This window comes from Falco rusticolus, chromosome 7, assembly GCF_015220075.1.
Source record: "Falco rusticolus isolate bFalRus1 chromosome 7, bFalRus1.pri, whole genome shotgun sequence".
In the NCBI taxonomy this organism is placed as follows: Eukaryota; Metazoa; Chordata; class Aves; order Falconiformes; family Falconidae; genus Falco; species Falco rusticolus.
Window position 1 is genome coordinate 14993068 of NC_051193.1, and position 27119 is coordinate 15020186.

At 51.8% G+C, this 27119-nt stretch overlaps 1 protein-coding gene across 3 annotated transcripts in view; it reads left to right on the top strand.

Moving 5' to 3' along the window:
* The first annotated feature begins 6543 nt into the window (after positions 1 to 6543).
* The window catches only part of SHC4 (SHC adaptor protein 4), a 36440-nt gene continuing 15864 nt past the window's right edge, over positions 6544 to 27119 (top strand). For 2 of the 3 annotated variants that reach the window (XM_037394068.1, XM_037394069.1), the window contains exons 1-3: positions 8699 to 9303; positions 19891 to 19961; positions 26965 to 27028. In XM_037394068.1, the coding sequence (XP_037249965.1) occupies positions 8725 to 9303; positions 19891 to 19961; positions 26965 to 27028 (714 nt within the window). In that variant the 5' untranslated portion in view covers positions 8699 to 8724. Of the gene's footprint in view, positions 6677 to 8698; positions 9304 to 19890; positions 19962 to 26964; positions 27029 to 27119 lie in introns of those variants that run through there. The other variant, XM_037394070.1, reaches the window with a different exon arrangement.

The window sequence follows — 27119 nt, forward strand, 5'->3', positions numbered from 1 at the left end:
TGGCTTTTACAGTGATTGTTCCCAACTCTGTGTTTGAGGGCGCTGCCCTGGCGCTGTGGGAAATGGAGAAGGTCCGTGTTACCGCGTACTTGGCCACGGGGTGGAGAAGCCATGTGGTGGCCCCTCATCTGGGGCTGCCGGTGCCCTGGGCCCCAGCTTGGGGCGGACAGCCAGCTCAGGGAGCTGGGCCCCTCCAGCACCTAGGCTGAATGGTCCCTGGCAGAGGCGCTGGAGAGAAAAACGGGATTAGTAGAGTGTTTTTCATGTTACGGAGTCCAGGTGCCATGTTGTCTGAAGAACAGCAGGTTTTTCTGTATAGTATTTGCCTCATCATTGAGATGGAGCATGACGGCTAGGTCCAGGATATTGAGTTGGAAATAACATTTGACTGAAGACCAAATGAGCAAGAATAACCACAGGTACCTCTGAAAACCAGGATTTCTTGCATGCTGCTAACGTATGAGAATTTAAGTTGATGTGCCTTTATTGTTATACCGGTGCATGAAGTCACCTTTGGAAAATAACATTAAGTTCTCAGCATGTCCCCTGTTCTCCAGTGACTCACTGGTAACTGCTCACACTTCCACAGCTCTAGTAACAGTGTCATTAACTGTGTTATTAACTGGTTTTGCAACTCCCACATGTGAGAATATTTGTAGCAATTCAAAAAGGATACAGCTTCATCCTGTAACTTTGAATTTTTCATTTATTTGCCTTAACTTCATATTTCAGTTCTGCTATTGCACTTGCCTTCTGTTAAAAGTGCTTCTGTTACAAACTACTTGGTAGGTGCTGTCGCTTGCTGTCAAAATTACTCCTCACGTCTGGGTTTTGCCTGAGTCTTCTCAACCTGGTAAGAGTTTTGGGAAGTACAAAAAAAAGTAGGTGCCACCTATGTGAGTTGTGCTACTGAAATGACAAGAAAATTAAATCCCCCCAAAGCCTTACAAACTGAATTTTCTTCTCCCTCCCCATTTCTTCACCAAGTAAAAAACACTAACCATTTTGCAGTGCCCTTGAGGAAAGCTCCTTGCCTCTACTGCAATTTTTTTAAATGGTTTTTTATTTGCTTTTTTTTTGTATTGCTGTGCACACAGAAGAACTACCCCAAGGAAAAACTTACTCCTGCTTTTGCTGTGTTGGAGCTCCTGCAGGCAGCACTGACGTGGCCTTCAGGGCACCAGGCCTGTGCAGGCAGGGCTGGATGCTCACAAATCTGCCTGTCTTTAACTTGCAGAAAGACCCCAGTCAAAGTGCACTAGTTGTGAAATGAGAGATTGCTCTTCGGATTGGCTTTTAGATTTTTTTTTTTAGGATTACTGTGTATAAAATTAGGGAGTTTCTTAAAAATACATTTTTTTTCTTTTGGTCCAATAGTGCTTTTAAAAAGGCCTGGAGGAAATGGTGCAGCTGCAGACTGTTTACCTTTGGGGTCTTTTAGGTTTCCCTGCATTTTGTACTGTGCTAACTCATAAGCTGGAATCTACTTCTTGGCAACAGCTACGTGCCCCTGGTATGCTCGTAGCTGTTAAATTACAGTTTTCCACTGATGCTTGGTGAGCGCGCTCTTGTGAGGCGGATGTGTGTGGGTGTCCATCTGGATGCTATCTACACCGCCCAGTGCGCGCTCATGGTGTTTTCCAAGGATAGTACTTTAATGAGTAAAGAAGAGTTTAGTAATCGCATAGCACTGATAACAGAGTTGCCATTATACAAAAGGAAATGGGAGAGGGAGCATGGAGTAATCCGTGTTTCCTACAGTTAACCTGCGTGGCAGCTGTTTGTGCTCGGCTTCCCTGGAGGCTGCAGCAGCACTGTGTGCGCAGGCGGCGCTTCGCTCTGTATTTAATAAGGCAAGTTTCTCTGCATGCTAAATTTAAAACAACTTTGGGCTTCTGGAAGGCTTCGTGCCTACATAGCAGGTTATTCATTCCTTGCAGCGTGGTAAAGCAATGATAAACATCGTCGCTCTGAACCTGGTGGGGGGGGGGGGGCGGCGCTGATGTTGTACAGCTGTCATGGTGTAACCCAGCCCCACGCAGCCGCTCGCTCACTGCCCCCACAGGGGTGGGGGAGAGGATTGGAAGAGTAATTGTGAGAAAACCCATGGGTTGAGGTAAAGGTGGTTTGACAGGTAAAGCAAAACCCGCAAGCAAAGCAAAAAGCAAAACAAGGAATTCATTCAGCGCTTCCCAGTGGCAGGCAGGTGTTGGGCCATCCGCAGGAGAGCAGGGCTCCATCACACATTGTCTTCCCAAGTAATGCTAATGCCATAATGCCCAATGTTTTCCCCTTCTTTCCCCAGCTTTTATATACTCACTGTGATGTCTTATGGTACGGAATGTCCCCTTCGCTAGTTCAGGTTAGCTGTCCTGGCTCTGCTCCCTCCTGGTGTCCCGTGCCCCTCCAGCCCTCCCGCTGGCAGGGTCTGAGAAACTGAGAAGTCCTTGACTTGATACAAACATTACAAAGCAACAACTGAAGAAAACATCAGTGTGCTATCAACATCGTTCTCACACCAGGTCCAAAACGCAGCGCTGCACCAGCTGCTAAGAAGGAAATGGACTCTCTCCCAGCTGAAACCAGGACAACAGTTTCAAATAAAATTGCACAAGTTCTCCTGTTGGGTGACATCTTTCAGGAAAAAAAACAAACCCTAAATGTTATTTAGAGCATTGAACTCCTCGTAATGCCCTTCTTGCAAGGTATTTTCAGATGGGTTCTGCCCCTGACCGTTTTGTTTCAGACTCCTGGGGATTTGCCAGCTGCAGTTGGGAAGGTAAGTGCCCTCTCTGCCATCGACCAGCTGGAGGAGGTGAGCATCGGAAAGGCAAGGATGTTTGGTAGAAGAAACCGTGGGTAGCAAGAACTGGAAAAAGCTCTTGCAAAGCTTTCCTTGGGGAGGTTTATTGACTGTAGAGGAAGAGAGCAAGTTAGCAAAAATAAAACAATCGGAAATGCCCCCATGTCAAGGTTTCCTTCCTGATTTACTGCAACCATGTTAAAAGCAACCATCTAAGGATGAAGCGGGAGATGCTGAGTGAGGGTATGTCCTTCAGTGTTTCCTCAGGTCTCCTCTGTGCAGCTAAGGAGATACTGGGAGGAGTCCAACCGTGTTGTGGGATTTATTCTTTTCAAATATATGCTCGTGGGTTGCCCTACAAAAATACAGCTTTAAGCTGAATTGCAGGAAAGGAGGTTCCCTGCCCGCTAATGCATAGATACCAAGCCCTGTGATGCTGCTGAAGCATGACTGCTTCCAGCTTGTGAGCTTGACAGTAAGTTTGCAGTGCTGATGCTGAAACTTCTTTGATGTGCTGGGTTATTCTGCAGAGATGAAGCCTGAGGCTGCTTGAGGCTGAAATTTGTCTTTGTACCCCTCCTGCTGCAGGGCTGTGCTCAAAGCCAGAGCCAGGCACTAGATGCTTAATCTGCTGTTGCTTTCAGCACCTTGTGATACAGCAGCCATCAGATGATGCTGAGTTTTGCTCTTGGCCACTTGGCCTCCCTGCTAACAGGGCTGAGTCAGGCCGGCAAGTGCTGCTGAACAGATCTTTGGGCTCTTAGCGTGCAGATCTTCTTTCAGAAAGCAGTGGTTAGGGCAGTACGTTGTTTTCTGAGAGCTTGCAGCAGCTCTGATGTGTTCGGTACATCCTTGCTGAGCCTGCAGAGGCTGGCATCAGCCACCTTGCAGAAAGGACAGCTGTGGCATGGGTCCCCCACACCGTGCTCTCCTCCAGTGCTCAGCTCTCATCTCAAGTGCTGTCAATAGCCTGGGACATGTGAGATTATCTTTGACTGCTTTCCCTCAGAGGTGCGCTGATGGGTCTGTGGTGGCTGTTGAGCAACCTTCAGGCTCTGAATTTTGGGCCCTTGCACAGGAGTCTCCAGCTTGTTGCTCTTCCCCCATGCTGCAGGGCTCTCCTGGTGGAAAAGGCAAAGCCCAGCAGTGTTTGAAAGAGGAGGTGAGGGTGCTGCCAGGCAAAGCAGCGGTGAAAAGGACAGACGTGAAGTACATCCACCTAAGCCCTGTTGCATTCGACGCTGGGTCCTCCCACTGGTGCTCAGCTGCAGGGATGCGCCCTGCACCCAGGCAGAGCAATGCTGCCTTCTGTTGCGTTAGCCCCGTGCGGCTCTGCTGCCTTGCTGCTGCAGCTTTGGACAAAGCAACATTGCTGTGAATGGTTAAACTGGGCTGAGCAGAACACAGCGTGGTGCCTGAGCAGGAAAACTGCGACTTGTCTGTCAGTCACCCTAGGCCATGTTTTCTGGGATTGGCTCTGTTGGATCCTTCAGAGCTTGAATGGGAGAAAAGCGGTGATAGTCTAATGTCCCACTGCTTCTGTACCCAAGGCCTTACCTTTGTCCTCCTCAAACCCATTTGCTCTCGGTTCCGTGTCTTCAGTCCTTGCAAAACCCTTCTGATACACCTGAAAATTAGGAGTTGGGCTGCAGTTGTCAAATACACCAGGTTGTAACTCATGCAGAACAAGGGAAAGGTACCTATAGGAGATAAAACAGTGAGGATGATTCAGTATGTGGGAAAATAAAATTTTCTCAACTGAAATTAAACGGTGGCTGTGCATGACTTTCACTAGTGCAAGTAAGTGTCCTTCAGGGCATCCCAAAGGTGCCTGCCACCAGGTTGCAGGTTACGGGGTTTTCCTGTCGTTCTGTAACACTTTGCTGATTTCTGCCAGCGTCAGCCAGGCGTATCAATGAGGAAGGAAGGAAGGCAGATGAGCTCAGTGCACCTTAGCGTGAATTAACTCTGCTGTTGCTATTTATACAAGGGAAAAAATCCCCTGTTTACTCCGTGTTCTAACAGGAGCGCTGAGCTCTGTTGTGCTGGTTGCAAGAAGCGCATAGTAGATTCCTCCTTCCTCCGGGCTCCTGCAAGAGTGCAACTGCTTTTTGGATGTGCTCTGTGGGTGGCCAACAGCTTTGCTCCCCAAGCTGCCCACACACCCTCCTGGTGCAAGACTGCTGAGCTGGCTGCTCTCATCTAAATTGGTCCCCAATTTGCCTTGAGCTCTCCTGTTGCCAGTGAGCACCATGTGCATGTCACGGCGTCTGCTTTCCCTGGCCCCTGGGCTGCAAGGAGAGGGTGGTGTGGTGGCATTAACTGCCTGCTAGAGCTGCCATCCCACAACCCCAGCCTGAAATTCTGTTGCTCCCAAGGGTGTCCGGGGGTTCCTGGGGCTCTGGGCTGGCACTGCTTGCTCCTGCCGCAAAGGCTGTGGCTGCTGCCTTCTCTGCAGCTCTCTTAGAGGGGTGTTGGAGGTGGCTGTAGCTGGGTCCCATGTCACGGTGCTGCCCTATTGATGTGGTTATGCCTGCTAAAGCTCCTGCTCCCTGTGACGTGACATGACTGTGGACTGCTCGCATCAGTTTTTCATGCAGTATATTTGAGGTTGAGAGACCATGTGGGGCTGTGAACAGGGTGTGATGGAGGGTCTGGGTGCGAGGGGGCTTGTAACATAGTGAAGGGAGGTTTCAGCTCCCGACTGCACCAGAAGGGCATTCCCATGTAGCCTGAGAGCACACGTACGGTGTGGCCTTTGGCAGCACACACAGTCACATGTCACCAGCCATGTGAGGGGCAAAAGGACTTTTCCCTGTCTCTTGCCAGCGCAGCGGTGGGCGGGTGGGTGGGCAGCGAGCTAGGGCAGCTCCCCGGGCTCTGAGCACTGCGGGCAACAGGGAACTCAAGCTGTGAGCAAGAAACACAGGCTCCTTTTAGGCAGCATTCAAGACTGTAGGCTCGGTTTCACCAGTGCTTAAAGGAGCTTTGTTCTTTGTGCTGATTAGAGGCCGATTTCCCAGTATCTTAAACAGAAATCTTGTTTTTAGCCTTGAGAAAAAAAGCTTTTTAATTTACAAAGGCATGGCATTTTTCTTCTCCCTCCGCCCCCTCCCCACAATGGCTACTATTCCTTGGACAATGCCGCTCTTTGCTGGATTCTGCTCTTGAGCTTGTATTTCTTGATCGCTGCTGAAAGCAGAGCTTGTCGCAATCTCATTTTTCTCTGGAACGTGCTGTAAAACACCAGCTATTCTTCACTTCCCACACGGTAATCGCACTCGCTGGTGCCTGTGAGCCCAGGAGTGCTGGTTAATGTACCAGCCTCCCTCGCCTCTCTGGGAAAGCCCCCCTGAGCCCCCCGGCACCTGGGAGGTCAACAGTGCTTTGGCCATGGGGCCGCAGGTGCTGGTGGCATGCAGGGCTCCAGACACAGCTCTTGGGTGATTCGTGAAGGACAGGCTGTTGCATTATTGCTTATTTTTCTGGAAAACGTTCCCTTTCACCAGCCAGGTTTAAAGCCAGTCCTGTTACCCCTTTTCACCTGCCAGCCCTGTCAGCTGCAGTAGGACACAGTGGGGGCTGCAGCTCCTGCAGGGCCCCGCCTGCCCCTTTTCTCCCTCACACAGCTAAGGAATTCCTTGGATTGCCTTCCTCCTGAGGAAGGAGGAGCTGGAAGAAGGGCTCAGGAGATGAAGGCCAGCATGGGCCAGAGGTAGTCCATGGCCATGAACTGGTCCCTACTGGAGCTAAAGCGTGGGGGAGCATCCCAATCACCAAACCACCCTTTCCTGGTGTCGTCATCTGCGGCGAGGGGCTGCTGTGAGGCAGGAATTGCCTCGCTGTGTGCTCAGAGAAGAGGTGGGAAGGACGGTAAGGCTGATCTGGCTGGAAAGAGATTTGCTTTGTCTGGTTGCATGGTTTTTGCAGCAGTAAAAAGAGGAATCAGGGAGGTTGCCTGGGACAGGAGCCTGGGGCATCAGCATACTGGTCCTTGCTGTCCCCTTTAGGATACGCACAGCTGGCGCATCCCGGGTCCCTTCTCTTCGCCAGTGAGGGCACCATGGCTTCTTCCAGCCGTGATGGGGTTGTGTTCCAGTGTGGTGTTGACATGAAAGAGTTAAGACAGAAAAACGTTTGTGCTAAGAGTTTCTGGCTTCACGTACAACCCCTAGTGCTGCTAATCACTTCTGAAGATTTCCTATCCTTTTGTGCTCAAAGCCATCATTAAAGCGTCATGAGAAATTAGTCACTCTGTAACTCGCCGCTGGTCCAGGTTTTGCCTTTGGGTTTGACGTTGCGGGCAGTGTGAGCTACCTCCCCAAAAGGGTGGCTTCAAAAGCCGCCGCTGTCGCCAGCAGAGCCTGGCCCGGGTTTCCCCCGCGATGCACTGTGGCAACTGGGGCGCCTTTCAGGCCGAGTACCGGCCTCCGCACGGCGGAGAAACCAGCGCAAGGGCTGCGCGGAGCCTCCGCCCGTGGTTTCCCCTCTCCCCCCGCCACAGGCAGGGCAGCCCGCCGCCCCTCCTCAGCCGCCGCCGCCTGCCAGCACCGAGCCGCGGGGGGGGGAGGCCGCTGCCACCCGGTGCCACCGGGAGGATGGCAGCGCACGCTCGGGGCCCCCAGCCCGCCCTCCCCTCCCCCTGGCTCTGTCGCCCCCCGCGCCGCCCCGCGCGTCGAGGCCCGGCGGGGAACCGAGGGTGGCTCCTGCGGGGAGCACCGGTGTTTTCGGGGGCACGGTAAACCCGGCGGCCCCGACTGCTGCCCGCGGTACCCGCCGCGCCAGAGGGGCTCCCCTGCCGGGGCCGCGGCCGGGGGCGCTGGGACAAGCCCGACCTCCCCGCTGTGGCGGGCGGGCAGCCCGGGGGCGCGGCGGCGCCCCCTGAACCCCAGCCCCCGGCTCTGCCCGTGCGGAGGCGGCCCGGGGGGGGTGGGGTCCGGGGCCGCGCGCTGCGGCGGGGGGGGGCCCCGGGGGGACGCCGGGACCCCGGGGGGGCAGAGGGGCCCCGGGGGGACGCCGGCCGCGGCCCCCGCCCCGCTCCCCACGCGCTGAGGGCGCGTGAGCCGGCGGCGGGCGGCGATTGGCTGCAAGGCGCACCCCGGGGGCCGCCGGGCCGCGGCCGCCCGCCGAGCGCCATTCACGGCGCTGCCCGCCTGCACGCGCCGAGCCTCATTCACAAAAACTTCATTCATAAAAGCGGCGGCGGCGGCCGGGGCTGCGGCGGGGCCCGGCGCGGCGGGGGCGGCTCGGGCGCTGCGCAGCGGCTGCCCCGCGGCTCTGCGGGAAGCGGCGCCGGGGGCGCAGGCACATCCAGCTGCTTCTGGATTACGGTGCCGACGGGCTTTCCAGCCAGAATTAGCGATACCGGCGCCGGGAGCTGCCGGGGCGGTTCGGTGTGACCCTGACACCGGTGCGGTGCCTGGCGGGGGGCAGCGTGGGGATGCTTCTCGCCTTCGGGGCAGCCGGCGATGGAAACGCGGAGAGCTGCGTACCTCGCGGGGTTCCTGCCGGCCTGAAAACGTGTTTGAGCTCGTCGCGATCTTGCTCTGCTTTGTGTGGAATATGCTTGAGCTTTTGCCGCAGCCAGGACTCCGCGGTTAACGATGCCACGACTGTGAGTCTTGGGAGCTAGGTGGGCTTTCTTGCCTGGCTTGAGGCAGGGATGCAGGCAGGTTTGGGTAGCGGCACAGCTTGAGCTGCTCTACCGTTGATGCTGCTTTTACTGCTGCTTACAAAATACCAGATGTCTATGCAGGTTTAAGCCTTGTCCATTGAGGAAAATAAACCACTCAAGAGGGAGTCGGCAACAATATCCGATAGGTTTCTGGTTTTAAAAATTGTGTGACTTGCTTGATTTTCATATAATTTATCTACAAGAGCCAATTTATGCGAGAGTACCCAGTGACGGCACTGCCAAGGCTATGAGAGAACGCAGCCAGCAGAGCCTGGGTGGACACGTCCTGTATGTAGGGTTATTCAGACATCAAGGGATGCTGCACAGGGCTAAGTACAGCCGATTCAGGAATGATTCGATAACATCCCTAGATGAAGGTGCGCAAAATACGTCTTTAAATATCAAAGGTTCGTCCTCCTCTTCCCACTCTTCGACACCTAATTTGCTGACAGAAGATGTCTCCCTGGGGCCACAGGACACCTGCACCACGCTGTGCACGCTGATCCCCCGCATGGCTAACATTAAACTCGCCAACCCATCAAACCTGCCGGGGCTGAAAAGCTTCTGTCTGGGAACGAAAGAGGTGCCACGAGTTAAACTCACGGAGTGCGTTACCATCCCGAGCAGCCCAACCTCGCCTGAGATCAGCTGCCTGTCGGCCTCTTACCCACAGCCGGACCTGGACAAGCTGGCCCTAACCCCAAAGCCGGCAGGGGACTGCGTCGTGCGGGGAGCCGAGGGGGCCACTTCTGCGGGCAGGCAGGACAGGAGCCTCACGCAGAGCGGTGAAAGCGTGGGGGAGCCGGCAGCAACCTACGGCGTGCGGGTGAGTACTTCTCACAGGGTTCCCATTCTCTGACAAAGCAAACTGCTCAGGTGGCTGCAGGGTGACCTACATGCTCCCACTCATAGAGTCGGTGCCCCAAACCACTGACTTCTCCCGTACATTTCTTGTCTCCTGACATACGTAGGGCTGTGGTGGCGAATGGAGGGAGTTAAAAGGACCACAGCCACTCCCAGAGGTAACACAACATCTCTTTCCCAAAGACTGCCTCTAGACTCTCTGAGGAGTGCAGCTGATCTGCAGTTCAAACAGGGGTTGCTTTGGCTTGAAATGTGTGTTGGAGGCAGAAGGAGGCCCATGGAGAGGGCTTCCCAACCCTCGCGGAGCAGCTCCCAGGGACTAGGTGCATGCTGGCCCGTGCTGCTGACATATTTGTCACGGAGGGTGTGTGAGAGGTGCTGGGACCGCTGCTGCTGCCTGGAGAACCTCTCCTCTGTGCCTCCTGCCCTGGGAGGTGACCGGGCAGGATGCAAATTCCACCCTCTTCCTTCGATGTTACAGGACTGTGTCGGATTTTCTTGGTAACTATGACATACAGTAAACCCTGCCTATTTCTTCAGAAGACACCCTGAAATAGCCTTCCTGGGTATTTTTCATGTTGTGGACTGGGGTTGGTGGGTATCGTCTTCTAATTAACAGTCAGTGGCGGAGAGGGGACCATGCCTCCTGGCCTCGGTGCTTTCACTCCCTCCACCCCTGCCACACCTGGGAGTTTCCTAATTTTCTTTTCCTCTCTGGACTTTACATCTCTGTGGCCAGACCCTGTCATTTGCTAGCTGTTTGCTTCCTTCTTTACGCTCTGAACCTCTGACCCTGCACATTTAAGTGCTTACGCTTCATCTGTCAAAAGCACTCCTGGGAAAAAACTGCCTGCTGCTTGCATGGAGGGAGCCAGTGCAGACCACAGGGGAATGGCAGAGAAAATGGGCTAAACCTGCTTCAGAAATACTCCTGTAATGGCTGGGCTGGCCAGGGGCTCCTGTAGCTCTCGCAGCCGTCATGCCTGTCCCTGACATGCGAGGGGGACTGCAGGAGCAAGCTGTACAAGGGTTTCTTAACCAGCATCTGATCCTTCTGGTGGGCTGCAGGCAAGGGTGCTGAGGGTGCACGCGTGTGTTTGTAAGCTCTCAGTTTGGTGTGCAGGAGGTATCGAAATGTGAGAGTAAAAAAGCTGTGCAAAATTTGTGTCTCCCAACGTGGTGTTTCACAAGCAGGAAAGTCTAAAGGAAGGTGCAAGGCCAAGATAAATCAATCAGTCCCTTTGCAAATGCAGCAGGAAGGGTGGGCAAGTCAGAGGGTAGAAAAGCAACATGGGGAAATAGCCATGTTCACCTTTCCCCAGGCAGGAATGAGATGCCCACCTGGCATCCAGCAGTGGTAGCACAGCTGGATTGATGGGACGTTGGCTGAAAGGTGATGGTACCCCAGCACTGCAGCAGCCGATGTGAGTGGAGCCGCAGGAGCCCCCAGGGCATTCACCTGGGGTGCAGCAGGTAGAGGCAGGGGATGCCCTGTTTCATCATGCTGATACGTGCCCTTTTGTTTACTTGCCTTTAAATTCTCATGCTAAAGTGAGCAGTTGAGGTTTTGACAGCAGCAAGCTGCTAAAATAGATGGCTGAGCGTGCAGAGTGTGACTTAACAGTGACAGTGCAAGGGCCACTGCAGCTCCAGGTGCTACGCTTTTGGCCAGCCTGCTGCTGGGCCTGCGCTGGTGGATGGCATCGTGTTGCCCAGCACCTGCCGCGCAGGATCTGCCTTGTGTGCTGCGGTTTGAGCAGTGCCCAATGCAGTGGAACTCGTGATGAAGGCTTTGAGGTACCTATAGAGATTCAGATGCTGACATGCTGATGCCTGAAGCACACTTAAAGTACTTGGTTTCTGACATGGGCAGGAGAAGATGAAGCGCAGGCGGAATTTCCCGGGTTTCTGTTGTGGCCCAGGGCTGAGAGCAGAGGCACTGAGGTGTCGTCTGCTGGGGAGCACATGAGCAAGAAAGGCAGAAAAAAAAGCAAAAAAAGAGAAGGACTTGACAGGAAAGTCGTGTGAAGGGCTTGTCCTCTTCTGCTGCTTCCCAGGTTGTATTTACAGCGTGGTTCTCTGCTGGAGACTTTCTGGAAGTCACCCCATTTCATGGGGAATGAATGGGGATCACTTGTGGGAGCCTTTGCAACAGGGAAATGTTGTTTCCCTGCATTTTTCCTGCACCTTCCGACTGCTGTTGCTCCCTGCAGGAGCCAGCCCCAGAGGAGCTGCAAGAGCATTACTGACGTGTCCTGGCCAAACTCTTGGTGTTTTTTCAGCCAGCTCCTTCAATAACAAGCAGGTCAGTAAATAAGCAGCCTGGAGGTTTTGGGGCTTCAGCACCAGAGCACAGGCAAGGTGCTCATTTCCCCAGGGACCACAAGGCTTCCCTGGGAGCTGGGGGTGAAGCCTCAGATGGGCTGGGATGCGGCCAGGGGCGCAGGGCTGCAGCATGGCAGGAGTGCGGTGCGGAGGGGTGGTCTCACCTGGAGGCAAAGTGGGGCTGAGAGGCTGAGGGGCCAGGCAGCTGTGGGAGCTGCTCCCAAACCTTACCCAGTCTTCCCAATCCTCACCCCCTCGCCCTCGCTTTCCCTCCTTTGGTGTTTGGAGGCACCCGCTGCCCCATGCAGCTTCTTCTGCCCTGTTGGGTAGGGAATGGGATCCTTGGGATCTCTGTAGAGACCGTTTTAGGAGAAGGGTTGGGTCTGCATTATGGGGTCTGCTGCTGGAGGTCTTTGGCCTTAAAAACTTAATTGGAGTCAAGAGGATTTTGCACTTATGTGGAGAAAATCCAGTTATTTTAGAAAGGCAATAATATGGTGAGGTAATGAAATGTCTTTGGACAGACGCTGTCTCCTATGGAGTGGAGTGAGGCAGAAATTGCCTTTCTGGGGTTGGTTTAAGACGATGCGATGCTGGGCTCATTGTGTCTCCCTGGGAGGTAGCTGTGGCTGCATGTGACTAGTGGTAACAGGACACTTGTGTCATGGCTATATGTCACCCGGGCTCTGGTGAGGAAGCCGAGACCCATAAAACACCTATTCCCCCGAGATGCTTATGCAAATAACAAAAAGCCCAAATATAATATTTTAACAGGAGCCCGGACAGCTCTGATACCCACACTGTTACGTTTTAAAACATACTTTGTATGCAGTTCGCTGTAGGAATTAGAAGATGGATCTTTACCTTGTCCTTGTTCACATTCTACCCATTTTGTGCCTTGCCACAGTGCCACCCATCTGGAGCTGAGCTTGTCTCTAAATGGTGCCCATAGCAGCCACGGCACTCTGGTCTCCTGCTGGTGTTCGTTACGGCTGTGATGAGCCTGAGGAATATTCCAGGAGACACTTGCTGTCCTTCCTCTTGCTCAGTGGGGAGTGCCAGGGGCATGGCTGCTTCTGAGCGGGAGGGCAAGACTCGGTTTTCGGCACTCCCCTGCACCAGTGGCCCCTCTGAGACCAGGGAGAATCAACGGGATGGTGTTACAGGGAGTAAGGGTCTGTGGCAGGGCTTAAATCAATAATGCAAAGTCTTTGAGAAATGGTGTTCAGATTGGTTTAAAAATGTGCTATTTTACTAAAATATGGAAGGGAAATGCTATTGCCAGATATTTTAAAGTATAATGATGTTGTAATGAAATAATATGGTACAGGTTGTTTGCAGCATCCTTGGTCTTCAAGGAATTTTACGAATAAACAGGTTGATCCTCTGCTAGGAGTTTGATGGCATATATCTATAGATACATGCCAACATATATATATAAAATCAGTTGCTTATCTCTAGAGTAAAAGAGGCCAGACTGCTTCTAACACAGGAGTTCAATATGCCATTAAGTACGCCCTGAAAGAGTGCATGTGGGCAGCTGCCCCCTGCGCAGTCCTGCTGTTGTCCATAGAGGCTGCAACAGGTCAGCCTGGAGCAGCTGCTCCCTGCCTCTGTGTGGGAAGAGGGCATTCAGGGCAGCCCTTTCACAGTCCCAAGGAGCCACCAGCCCCTCTTCTGTGCTCAGGGCAGGGAAATAATTGCGGTATTTCAGCTGCAGCCACCTCCCCGGCATACAGCACCCTGACACCGCACTGCTGCTCTGCATCACTTGTCATAAATAACTAACTACACGTGTACGTAGAGCTGGGGCTCTTGCAGGAAGGAGATGGGCTCTGGTGATTCATGGCTTCAGAGCCATAGCTGTGAGACATAAGCCGGGGGCTCAGGACTGTAGGGTGCTGGGGTGGCACTTGCTCCACCGGGCGTAGGGGGACGGGGTGTGTGGCAGCCCCGCAGCACCTATGGGTGCTCGCCTTGTCCCACGTGGCAGCTCCCCTCCGCAGCCGGCACTGCCTCCAAGGCCCACGCGCTTCTCTGGGTGATTGCTTCTTAAAAGACTCACATGTTTTCAGGCTGTTTGCTTTGTCACAGCCGGGAGCACAGGGACAGGGCAGTTTTGAACCAGTTCTGTTGGAGCCCTGGCCTGAGTACCTGAGCGCTGAGTACCAGCACTTTCTGAGTGCTGAAGAAAGTGGGTCTCCAGCACAAAACTAAAAAGGAAAGAAAAATGTGTGTCGGTCTATTTACAAACTTTTCCCTGGCTTTTTCTCAAAATGTATTTTAAAATGGAAAACCTGTGAAGGAAAGGGCCAGACTTTCCCACAAAGATTTCTGTTTATCAGAAGCTGTTCTCCGTCACAAGAAGCCATGGCTCGCTGCCCCTTAGGGAAGAGGCCATGTGTGTGGGCAGGAGGAGTGGGGCAGACCAAGCCCATCGTTCTGCACCGCTGCTGCTACGGGGAGGAAGTTGAGAGCAGAACAAGCACATGAGGAGATTTAGGCCAGCCCTGATGAACCACTGCTGGGCTTTATTGTAATGGGCTTTTTTCTTCCTTGAAAGTGTCCCGTCTGTTTTTCAGCCCGTTTGGCCTCGGTTTGTTGCTCTCTCGCAGGTGCCCCAGGGGTACCCACGCCTGCAGCGGTGCATGGCTGCTGCCATGGGCTGCTTTTGCCTCTCCACTGCCCCTGGGGATGGGGGACAAGCTCTGCCGGCTTTGCTTTCAGCTCTGGAAGGGGTTGGTGTTTGCTGGAGGAAGCCAGCACAGTTCAAGCTGAGGAATGAGCTGATTGAATCTCCTGCAAGGTGCAAACATGGGCCAAAGCTCTTCATTAGCAGCCTGACTGGTGGCTGCTAGTGGTGTTACATAGCACAGACCCCAGCCCGGTAAAAGGCTGCTGCGTGTTGCAGGATGAGCTGCCAAGCCAACCGGCTGCTCAGCAGCATGGTGCAGCCTGCGAGCGGACAGGAGCGCAGCGCTGCTGCCAGGATAGCTGCCGTGGTCTCTGCTTTCCAGTGGACACAGTGGCTTTTCGACTCCAAAGCCACCACAGGCAGTGTCTAAGGAAGGGCTGAGAAAACTCCATCAAAACTACAGTGATCTGTGTATTGCTCCTTCCCCACGCCCCTTCCTGGCTCCTGGCGCTGTCCATGGAGGAAGGCCAGTGCTTCACCTTCCTGCCAGGGCAGAAGCCGGGGGATCTAAAATCAGGTGTTGCAACACGTGAGAGCATGTTCCCAAGGCTGGCAGCCAGCACAGGGAGAGCAGCACCGCTGCCTTTACAGGCAAAACTAATTTTTCCTTAGTGCAAATTATTTTTCCTTAGTGTAAAAGGCAGAGGCTTGTGTCCTTGCAACTCCAGTGCAGTCGTCCTGCCACGTGCCGGTGGCTGCTGCTCTCTTCTGCCCAGTCTCCCTTCTCACTGGGTCCCTTGCAAGCTAGAGGTGAATTATTCAAGCAAATTAAAGCAAAACTTTCCTGCTGCTCTGCAGCCACCTATGCTGCATGGCAGAGAGCTGTGCCCTGATGTGGGGCAGCACCCAGCCCGGGCAGCCCTTGTCTGCAAGGAACAAGGGTGGGGGGCAGCTTAGAAATTTCCCCTCACTTCAAAAGCACTTTGTTAAAGTAGTGCCAAGGGGAAACGGTCAGTGACCTGCTACACCATTCAGACACGCACCAATCTGTGGGGCTGGGTGGGATCTGGCAGAGGAGATCATCTGGAGGGGGCTGGAGCACCCAGCCACTCTCCATCACGGATCAGGAGCCCTGGCTGAGCGGGGAGGCCCCAGCTGGCTGGAGGGTGGCAAAAATGGTGCCCATCCACAGGCAGGGCAGGAAGGAGGATCCAGGGAACTACAGCCCTGCCAGCCTGACCTGGTGCCAGGGGAGGCCGTGGAGCAGGTCACCCCGAGCGCCATCACCCAGCACATGCGGGACAGCCGGGGATCGGGCCCAGCCAGCGCGGGGTTATGGAAAGCAGGTCCTGCCTGATGGGTCTGACCTCCTCTGTGACGGGGTGACCCGCTGGGGGCTGAGGGAAAGGCTGTGGGTGGCGTCTGCCTGGGCCTCGGCAAAGCCTCCGGCAGCGTCTCCCACAGCCTCTCCCGGAGAGCCCGGCTGCTCCTGGCCGGGCCGGGGGCTCTGCCCGGGGTAAAACGCCGCCAGGCCCAGGGAGCGGCGGGACGGGGTCACATCCAGGGTACAAAAGGGCCTGGGGGGCTGCCTGGGCCGGCTGGGCATGAGCCCCCCGGGGGCCCGGGTGGCCAAGGAGGCCAGCAGCGCCCGGCTTGTGTCAGACACAGCGTGGCCAGCGGGGCCGGGGCAGTGACCGTCCCCCTGCGCTGGGCACTGGTGCGGCCGCCCCTCGAATCCTGGGGTCAGCGCTGGGCCCTCACTGCAGGGGGGACACTGAGGGGCTGCAGCGTGTCCAGAGCCGGGCAGGGGCTGGGGAAGGGGCTGGGGCACAAGAACCACGGGGAGCAGCTGGGGGGCTGGGGGGGTTCAGCCTGGAGAGGAGGGGGCTCAGGGGGGACCTCATCGCTCCCCACAGCTGCTGCAAGGGGCTGCAGCAAGGGGGGTCGGTCTCTTCCCCCAGGTCACAAGTGACAGGACAAGAGGAACCGGCCTCAAGTTGCACCAGGGGAGGCTTAGATTGGAGATTAGGAAAAATGTCTTCGCTGGAAGGGTGGTCAGGCACTGGCACAGGCTGCCCAGGGGTGAGGTGGAGTCACCGTCCCTGCAGGTATTTAGAAGACGCATAGATGCAGTGCTCAGGGACATGTTTTAGTGGTGGGCTTGGCAGTGTTGGGTTAAATGGTTGGACTTGATGATCTTAAAGGTCTTTTCCAACCTAAACAATTCAATGATTCTATGATTCCTGCGGGTGAATCACTGGCTGTCATTCAAGCTGGAGCTGGAGCAACTGTGTTATGGCAGGGAATGAAATGGGTCTGGATTAGAGGGTGCCTGAAAAGCTTATTCACATGGGCCCTTCCTAGTGCCTGCACGTCTCCTCCTACACGGTCCCTCATCCTGTTTGCAGTCACTCTCCATCATCTCTTGTAAATAGATGTGAAAAGATGTGCATGGTCAGTAACTGCCCTTCTCTCCCCCTACCTCCCCACCTCTCCTCCTTTCTGTCCTGAGAGCTGTTGCTCACCCTGGCAGGAGTTCTCCATCCTGCTGCTGACAGATCAGTGGGCTCAGCATCCCTGGCGGCATGGGGAGACAGCAGCCAGCCCCAGATCACCCTCCAGATTCAAACACCGAGAGTCGAAGCAGCCCCCAGTGCCAACACTCTCCCCAGCCCTTTGCAGGGAGACAGGGGACAGCCTTGTGCACGTCCTTAGAGGAGCCGTTCCCTTTCCAGCAGGGGCCAGTGAGTCTCTCCCTTCTGAGAGCTGTTGCTCACCCTGGCAAGAGTTCTCCATCGTGCTGCTGACAGATCAGTGGGCTCAGCATCCACTTTCAGTGGCAATGTCAGGTCTTTAGCACTGGGCTTGTTTCAGTGTTGGCATTATATTTTTCTATAGGTAGCTGGATTCTGCAGTTGTATCTATACTTGTGGCCCGAGGCTGGTTACAGCACCCTTGTGCCTGTGTCCAGCTTCCCCCCAGCTTCCCCTAGAAGCTCAGTGAAGCTGAGCCGTGCTCCTCTTTGTGGGGCTTCGGAAGATGAACCCCCCTTCCTTGGACACTACCTTTGCGCCCTCAATATTGCTGTTGTCACGTTACGAAAACAGCCGGTGGAGAGCCTGGGCTGGGGCAGGGCTGTGTGCTGTGTGGCTTCCTCTGCTGGGGCATTGCAGGTGGGCACGCGTGGCTGCTGCCCTGCCGATGCTTTAGCTTAACCCTCCCTGCAGCAGGAAGGTGGGAGCTGGCCTCGGCCCTGCATCCCTGGACAAGCCCACTAGCTTTCTGTGGGAGCTGCTGCTTGGGGTATACAGGCTGGGGAGCAGGGGCACCACCTGCACTGGAGTCTGGGCGCAGGAGAGGTCTCTGAGACAGGCATTGCCCTTCTCTCCTGCCTTCCCCTTTCTCTCACACACCAGTCATGCTGCTTCTTGGACTCAGCTATGGAGGAGTTAATCTTCTCCTTGTTTATTTGTTAATTGTTTTTTCTTCCTTGGAGAGTGTCTTTTGTTTTTTGGAATAGGCTTCTGGTATCCCGTTGTCCTTTTATGTGCTCCATGGGCTTCTCCCCAGCTCTGTGACCCTGACTCCCTCTGTCCCATTCCAGCGGTGTCCTCCTGCCCAAGGTTCTGCTGGTTCTCTGTACCCTCCTACTGAGATGTGAAGGTTCAGCCATTACTAGCTATGCTGGTTTAGATAACCAACGGCAGCTAAAATAAATGAGAGATGCAGTGAGGTGCCATGTTAATGCACTTCCCTACTCAGGCTTTTAAAGAGAAAAAAAAAAAAAAGTCTTTTGTGAATCATTGATAAGTTCAGCTTCACTTAGGGTCACTTATGCAAAAACCTAATATTGATTTTTCATCTTTGCTTAGAGTAGCTTCCCACGCATCTGTTCAGGATGCAATGGGGACTCACTTATCAACATATGACTCACCTGCTCCTCTAAATCTTTCTTTTTTCAAGGATAGAGGAGCAGCCACCAGCTCACAGGATGCTTGACCTTATACTATAGGATCAGAGGTCACCACTGAGCTACAAGCTGAGGCTCTAGACGTATTTTCCACGTTTGCTTTGTTCTCATTAAGCAGGAATGTCTTTAACAAGTAAGATAGCTCTCCAAGTCATTAAATGTTCATTAGGGAAGCAGTTCTGCTAACCCTTCAGATTCTTATTGATGTCTTTCCAGGTCTCTGACCTAATTCTGGAGTTCTCCCAGGGGTTACATTGCTATCTGGAAAGAAACCAAAATAGGGATAATACAATTGTGGAATCCCTGCTTGACTGCGCGTATAATGTTCTCTTTTTAACACACACATTAATTTCTGAAAGTCTCCAAAGCTGAAACAGATACCTCAATCCAACTGCCTCTGAATGACCCAGCAGAAAAATCAATTCACAGGCAAAGTGAGGCAGAGGAGGTAAATACTGTCCCTTTCTCTGGACAGAGAGTGCTTCCGCCGTTCTTTCAGAACAAGAGGACAGAGCATGCATGTCCCTGCCTGGGATTTCCCGGTTGTCTGCTGTATCCCAGAGGCTTTGACTTTCTGCAGGAGAGGACTGCCCAGGCAGGTTGTCGCTGCAGCCCTCAGGCACTGTATGAGCACTGCAGGATGCTCCCAAACCCCCTTTTACCTCTGGGAGAATTAGTTGTGGAAGAGGAGGCGCAAACTGAGAAACCCAGACCTATGCCAGCCTTGTGAAATGGAGATGTCAGAGTGCTTCAACAGCAGAGAGATGGATATCAACAGAAAAGCTGAAGGAATTAGTAAGATATGTTTTGGGAGAAGTGGATAGACTTAGCCGAGCACGCTTCATTGAGATGAAAAGGTTTCATAGGTTTGTATGTAACATCAAAGGGGTCTATGGGCTGACATGCCATCGCATTCTTGATGTTTCTGAAAATTAATCTTATGCAAATCCCAACTGAGTATAGGAAAAGCCCCCAGCTCAGCCCCATACAGCAGAAGTGTGGGAGTCAGCCTCTAATGTAAAGCAGGTCAGTGTATAGTGCGGGCTCTTAAGAGCTGTTGCTATGAGCTGGGATTGCAACTCTACCTCTTTCATCTTCTGCAGAGGTTATTTGTCATCAGATGTGCAGCAGCATGGAGCCAGTGGTTTTCCTCACGTGTGGTAATACCTGCCGCTGCTCTGAAGGGACATGCAGCTCTTCTGCATGGGGTCTTTCAGTGCATCAGTCCCGTGGGGCTTCCAGAGCCCCTCTGCTCCCGGGGAATTTCTCTCCAATGTTCATGTATTCCTCTCATCTCAGTGCCACGGGCTAATCTGTGAGGATAAGCAGAACTGGAAAAAAGGAATGATTGGATTTTGTGTCCCCAGAGTGCTTTACCTTTTTTTGTGCTATGCTGTTGAAGCCACTGGTATCTTTATTGTTCTCTCTACACTTTTCAGTAAAATAAGATCTATTTAGGAAGCAGGTTCAGGGTGGCTGATTTGATTTTCCAGTTAGACTGGGGTTCTGCATAATACTTGGTGGACTGAAATCATATTTGTTTCCTTCTGTGAGCCTCCTCTTACCTCTGTGCTAGGTATTAAAGTCCTCCTTTCTCTCTCTCTCTCTGTTTTCCCTAGTACATGGGCTGTATTGAAGTGCTGCAGTCAATGAGATCCCTGGACTTTGGCACACGAACACAAGTCACCAGGTAGGTGGTGTCTAACTGAAATTCAGCCCAAGAATGAAAAGCCCATGTGATAATTTCTGTATAAAGCCAACAGTGCGTGCCAAGCTCTGAGACAGTTTTGAATAGCAGTTTGTGTGTTTTGTTTTGTTTTGTTCTTTTTTCCCAAGCGATGACTTGAATTATTTGATCATCACAATAGGCTATTTGCATTGGAAAATGAATTGTTTCAGCCACAGACCTAATTTCACTCCTGGTTCTTGTTCTGGATGCAGAGAGCCTCCCCCTGCAGTCGTAGCACAGTACAAACATCCCCAGCTAGCTGGGTGCCGGCAGCAGCCGGGCTGTGCACGCAGGGTGCTGCCTGCGCAGTCACCCAGGTCACAGGGTATATCTGCTGGTGCTGCCGCGGCTGCTGGGGACCAAGGCGGCGATGGATGCTTGCAGGCCCCTTGGCCACGCCACTTCACACCTGTGCTATCGGTCAGTCTCTCAATCCAGCAAGGTCATCTAGTGAATTTTCATCAGAGGTGTGACACTGCTTGACCCCATCTGCACCAAGGCCAGGCTCTGCTCTGCTGGAAGTGGAGTCACGAGGAGAACATGTTGAAATACAGCCATTTCCAACTGGCCTGCAGGCCTACGGTTCCAGGCTGCAAATCAGAAAAAGATGAGTGTTTTGCTCTCAAATACAACTGAATGTGGTTTAAACATTAAATATTTTGTGGCCATTTGAGAAGTTTGCAACTTCTGTTGTAGATTGTTGCTAGTTGCTGGGTGTATTTCATTGATATATGCACCTGTGGCGTTGCCGAAATGTCGTGTCAGGAACAGAAAAGCCCAGTTTATTTTTATCTTTGTTCTTGTGAGTCAGTCAGTGCAGGAGTGTTTGAGTTTTCAAAATAAGCACCCTGTTCCCAGCTCAGAGCACCATGTGCTGCTGGGATGTACTCAGGGTCCAGCAGCCAGGACTAGTGCTCTGCCAGGCAGCCCCGCAGCCACCTGGCATCCCAGCACCTCCAAAGGCTTTTTGGAGGGCTGGGGTGGGTGCAGAGCATTTTGGCCTGGCCTTAGGCACATTTGGCACATTCCCTCCTCCCCTCAGCTATTTTTCTGGCATGGTTCACGCTGATGAGTGTGGTTGAGGCTTCCTGCGCCTGCCCAACTCTTCCTTCCTGCTGGCAGATGATTTACAGATGCTCTTTTGCTTCCTCAAGTGTTCATATCAAAGAAATCCTGTAGAAAGGAAAGGAACATGAAGAGATAAGTGTTAACATTTCTACCTATTGGCTCCCAGGCTTATAAGCTAAAAGGAAGAAACTGGAAAACTTGAGTTCTTAAGTGCTTATATACTGCACTTGAAAGCTGCCCCATTTGTTTTATATTCAAAATCAGCAGTGATTGTTGACATTTACAATCAGCATAAGCACGCAGTCACCCAGTTCCTGCATGTGTATATGAAGAAGTGCCTGAGATGCAAATATACACCCCTCAGCCTAGTCATTTACTCATCAAAAAGAGCCGTGTAGTACACTTAGCCCACGGCAGTCAGCCCAGCCCATTCAGACCGAGCCACTGAATTCTTGAACAGCCTCGGCCAAAGAGCGAGGTTATCTCCCGTTTGCAAGACACCGAATATGTATGCTGCTGCGCCTACAAAACAGGGCTTTGGATGGTTTGTCTGGAAAATAATGAATCTGAATTACTGTGTGATGAGAGCTTGCCAACTTAAATTTGGCCCGAATAGTAAGGTTTTGTTAACTGGAGCTATGTGAAAACTTAACAATGGAAATCTTTCCATCACCTAAAAAAAATGCCACCATTGACCTTAACGGGCTCTTTTGTGCATGAGAAATTCAAAACTTAAACTGTTTGCAAACTGAATGCTGAAGTGCTGAGCTCATGCATGCAAACTTTAAAGTTCGATCGATTACAAGCTGACTGGAGCGAAGATAACATTGATCATTCCCCTATTGTTCTCCCGGGGGAGTAAGTTTATAGACAGCATGCACAATGCACCAACCAAGGAGTTATTGGAAATGATCCCATTTTAATCATCTCTGTTCTTTGTACTGAGGGTAGAAAAATGTTTTTACTCCGATGCCATTTCACTAAACAAAGAGGCATCTTCTGTTTTAAAGTGATGTAGAAAGGGTTGCTAATTGTGTCTGCTCCCCGCCTTGCTTTATGTGTGTGTGCATTCTTAGTCTCCTGATCTTTAAAGATATTATTTACCTACCTCACGTGAACGTTGGAAAGATCAACAGACTCGTGTTTGCCAAAGTGCAGTGAGGAGCCAGAAGACATGAGCATGGAGGATTTATTTTCAAGTTTCTTGCTGGACTTGCATTTTCAGTAGCGTACCAGGCACAGGGCTGGGGAAGGCAGGCGGTGGCCTCTCCAGCGCTGCGAGTGCGGTGGGGGTGCAGAGCTGCCGTATGGCTGTCAGGCCCAGTGACGCAGCACAGCAAGGGAAGGAAGGGCCAGGCACCCAGGTGCTCTGTCCCTTTGGCCCTTGGTGGCTGTACGGCGAGGAGGTTGACAGAGGAGATTTTGCCGCGGCAGTTTTCTTTTCCAGCCTGCTGCCGTTGCCCGCCTGTGACCCAAGTCACCTGCTCTTAGGACATCCCTCCTATTTTGCAGAAATCTGTGATCCCAGACTCCATGTAGATGACAAGAGTAACACTGAGAAATAATAATAAGGGTGGCAGGTTCCTCTGCTTGACAGACTTTGTATTTTTCTGAATGGCCGCCCATAAACATGCTGTGCTTCTTGTCCTTGGTACCAGGTATGTTTGGGCTGTCGCCCTCCTGCCTTTGCTGGACCCTTACATGCACTTCCCTTCGCCAGCCCTTCAGCTCTTTTCGTATCATGTGTCTCCCACTTCTGTTAAATCAAGCTTATTATTAGTCATTGCACTGCTGGAAAAAGGGATTCTGTATCTCAGATGGGGGCATTAACTTGCAAACTTGAAAGTGGTCAGGCGGTGAAGGGCGTCTGAAACGTGCTGCTGGCAAGGGCTGCTGGAAGAAGGCTGACTTTGTTCAGAAGATTAATTTCAACTTTGTCGAGCCACACAATCCCTTTCTGTTAGATAGCGTAGGCAGAGCCCTAGATGCTTAAAAGCCAATCTCCAACAGCATGCTTACTTGCTTACATCAGCCCATCTCTCATCTTTTACTCTCATTTGGGGGAACAATAAACAAAGCGCTCACTGTTACTGCCAGGGTGTTGCTCTCCTGCATGTGCATGCTCGGGGAGGAGCATCTGCTGTGGGTTTTGCTCCAGAGGTGCAGACTCAGGGAAAACCTGTGGACTGTACAGCTGAGCTGATCGAAAGGCTCATGGATGCCAAAAATGGGGCCGTCCTTGTCACTCCCTCCCGCCCCAGTGCTTGCTGAGCCCTTGCCGAGTGGCTGGCTGCTAACCCAGCGGGCACAGGGAGCGGTGCCCTGGGGGACTAGGAGGCTGCACCAGATTTTTGGGGGGCTGTGGCACTGTCCTGCTTCAGTATCCCTTAGCCCAGGAGGTGGGGAGTTGTGTGCTCAGGAGTATCGGTGTCCCAGTCAGAGAGATCCCTCCTGCTCCCCTGTCCCACCTCCTGGATCCCACAGAGGTGCCCCCTGGGAACTGTGCCAGCCTTGATCCTTGCTGAATAGTGCCCAGGAGAGTAACTTGGGGGAAACTCCCCCCCCAGTGGATGGTCTGCTGCTGGTGACAGTCCAGGGGACCAAAGGGCTTCAGAGTAATATTTTTCAGGATGATAAAAAGAGCTGACCCAAATCTCTTCCATTCACTACAGAAAGTGAAAACTGTGTCAATGAAACAATGACCAGTTTATGTAATCGTGTGGGCACTGCAGGACTGACAGGCAGTGACTCTGCTTCACATGGCAAAAGATGCCTGAGGAGTCGAGGAGCAAGATTTTATTTGCCTTAAACTACAGGAATTTAAATTCCTCACAGCTCTCCGGATTTCATTCTGTGGCTCCCAGGGTTGAGAAGAGCTGTTGCAGAGTACGCAAATGGAGTCATCTCATTCAGGGTGATTTAAAAGAAAACAAAAAAACCCCAAACCCAAACCAAAGTGTTTGCTTTGGATGAATGACAGGGAGGAGAGAAAGAAAAAGCAGCCACATGACTGGAATAACAAGGCCACATTTTTCTGCTTCTGCCTCAGATTTGGAAGATATCAAATGGACAAGCAAATGCTAGAACCCATAAAGCTGCACATTCATCCAGGAACCAGGCAATTAATGACACAGGCTATGCACAGGTACATGCCATCTGGCAGATCTAAAAGCAGAGACTTGCCTGAGCAGCTGTTTGAAAATGAACAGCTGTAAGAATGAATTAATAGTGGATTTCCAGGAAGAAAGCACGGATACAGTAAATCATATTTCAGTTTACTGTGGACGTATCCAGAGTTTCTATTCTTCCTAATATATGGTGCAGTTTGTAGTTTGGGTCTACCTGCCCCCTGGAAATGACTGAGGGTTCAAAGTGTTCAGCTGTAGCAGTGAGGTGTTACTAAACTGCTGCTTTTCACCCCTTTAAAATAGTATTTGAGAAGGTTTGTTAGATTGCATGGAAAATCGCCCAGAGGTATACAGCAAGAAATGCCTGTGAGAAGATGATTTCCCCTATCAAAGAGGGGTAGTAGAAACTATTAAGTAGAAATTATTTGCCTAACTTTTGGTTCCTGTTTGCTGGACAAGGGCTTCAGGGCATTGTGAAGTGGGCAGTCATCACACTGGCTTATACAAGAATGGATGGGATCTGTTGCTGGCAACTTTGCCTACAACTTCTTATTCCATATGGGCTGCCTGAAGTGTGCGAGAACTCATTTGTCACTAAAATAGAGGACTTCCCTGTTTTTTCCAATTTGTTCTGTGTCTGGTTTTCTTTCTAGGTAGAGCTAGACATGAAGGCTCCTAGTAGCCCTAATGTCTTGGCTCTGATATTAATTTCCTTTAATATTGAATGAGAAGATGAGCTCTCGTTTTCCAAGCTGATTATTGGAATCTGCAAGATCATCCTGCAGGATGCCTTTTGTATTTATTTATTCATCCGTTCATTCATTCATTCATTTATTAATTTATTTAGTTTTGGCCTTTCTACTGGTAACAGCTAAATAAAACAGGAACTAAACAAGAAGGATATCAGGAATTTGCTTCAGAAGCATATTTTCAGCTGTGCAGGGGGAAGTGCTTTGCTTTAAAAGGCTGAAGAAGGGCAGTGTTTAAAAGGCTTGCGTTTCTGACCCATCCTCTATAGCCCACCATCAGGCTTCTCTTCTTCCCTGCTGTTTTCACTCAGAACATATTAATGACATTTTTATTATTTTGCCATGGGTGAGGTGTCTCCGTTCATTTGACAGTCTGCAGGTTAAGTTCCTCAGGATGTTCTCTGACAGGATGACCTGATGTAGCATTGCTGATCTTCCGTGCTTTAAGCATGTAGCCCCTCAGCGTAGCGGTGTCGGTGGGACACCGAGCAGGGGGCAGCTGCGGTTCAGCAGCACTGTGCTGGCTTTACTTGTGGTCTGATCTGCTCCCCAGGCACGGCGCGGGGTCCTGGGGGACCACAGTTCTCAGTGGGGCACCTCTGCTTCATGGGGCATATCTGGCTGAAGCCTCTCGCCATTGTGTGGTCGCCTGATATTTTTCAGCCCTTCTGAACCAAAACTTTATCGGAGATGAAGCCCAGTGACATGTTTCTCCCACACACGTACCAGGATCTGAAAACAGACAGACTTTCCTAACTAGCTCATTTCCTAATTAGCTCTTTGGATAATAATCTAATAATATAAACAAATAATTAAACAAACTAATTCCCTTCCCCTTAAGAACAAATCAAAATCGCAACTGTTGAAAGCCCAAGTCTGGGTTCAGCCATGAGAGAATGGCTGAGGCTACAGCCTCAAAATGAAGTCATCCAGCATGGGAACTGGAAGGGGATGGGGGGGGCGGCAGCACAGCTCACCCAGCAGCCCCGTGGTGGGGGGCCAGGGCAGTAGCAGAGGTCAGGGGCTGCGGCTCACACCAGGGTGTCCAGGCAAGGTTAAGGAAATGTGCTAAGCACATCCCAGCCCAGTAAGTCACCGTTTTTCTGTTGACTTTAACGCAGTAAGTATCGGTCAGGGAAAGCCTGTGACTGCCAGCAAAAGGGTTTTTTCATGCTGGTGGGCTAACCTCAGCCAGGGCAGTCGAGTGCTCCACTGTGTGTCCAAACCCGTCACCTGCCTGAGCATGTATCAGGATTCTCTTTGTTCAAGTGCGGAAAATAGACGCAGTGCGCCACTGTGGTATATTAGGTGTGTGATTTAGCTGTCTTTCATATAGACCCATAAACATGGCGAGTGCTTTATGCCTTAGCCTTCTGCTTCTCTAACCGAGAGGCAACTGTAGAGAATAGTGGGTGGCTGGAAAGGACGTCTGGATTGGGAAATACCTGCCAGAGATGGAAAGATATGAACTGAGACCTCAGATCTGAAAAAGGAACTGGAGAGGCTGATTACACCTCCTTCTCCCCCAGCGTTTTTTTTTTAAAAAAAAAAAAGAAAAAGAGAAACCCCAAACACCAGAAGGGCAATCAGGGCACACAGCTGGGCTCACTCAGCACCCCACTCCTGCTCTAAATAAAAAGGATTAAGTCAGGGAGGTTCTCTTCCCTGCCAAGCCAGAAATCTATCAGCTGTATTAAGGAAAAGGATTTGAAGGCGTTAGGTTGTTTGAGTTTCTTGTGGTTAGTTGATGGGGATTTTTTTTAAAGACAGATTTTTGTTACGTGAAACTGATGTGTTTTGTGAAGAAAAAGAATCAACCCAAACCAAGCTGCTGAATCATTGTATTCTGTTAAGTAGTTGCATTTTTTTTTTAACAGTGGGAGGAAAGAAGAAAGAAAAACAAATGTGAAAGACCTTTCAGAAGATTTGTTTATAAGTGGGATGATAACAATAAATTGCAGAGTTGCAGGCCCTGTTACGGATGATCCAACAGTTTGTGCTGTATTTTTCTGTTTGCAGGGAAGCAATAAGCCGACTGTGTGAAGCTGTATCAGGTACAAATGGAGCTATAAAAAAGCGGAAGGTAAATACTGTTTTAGCTGAATGATTAATTTTCTATATCTGCTTTTGATAAGCTGGATACCTGATTCCCTAACAGACTTCTGTTCACACTG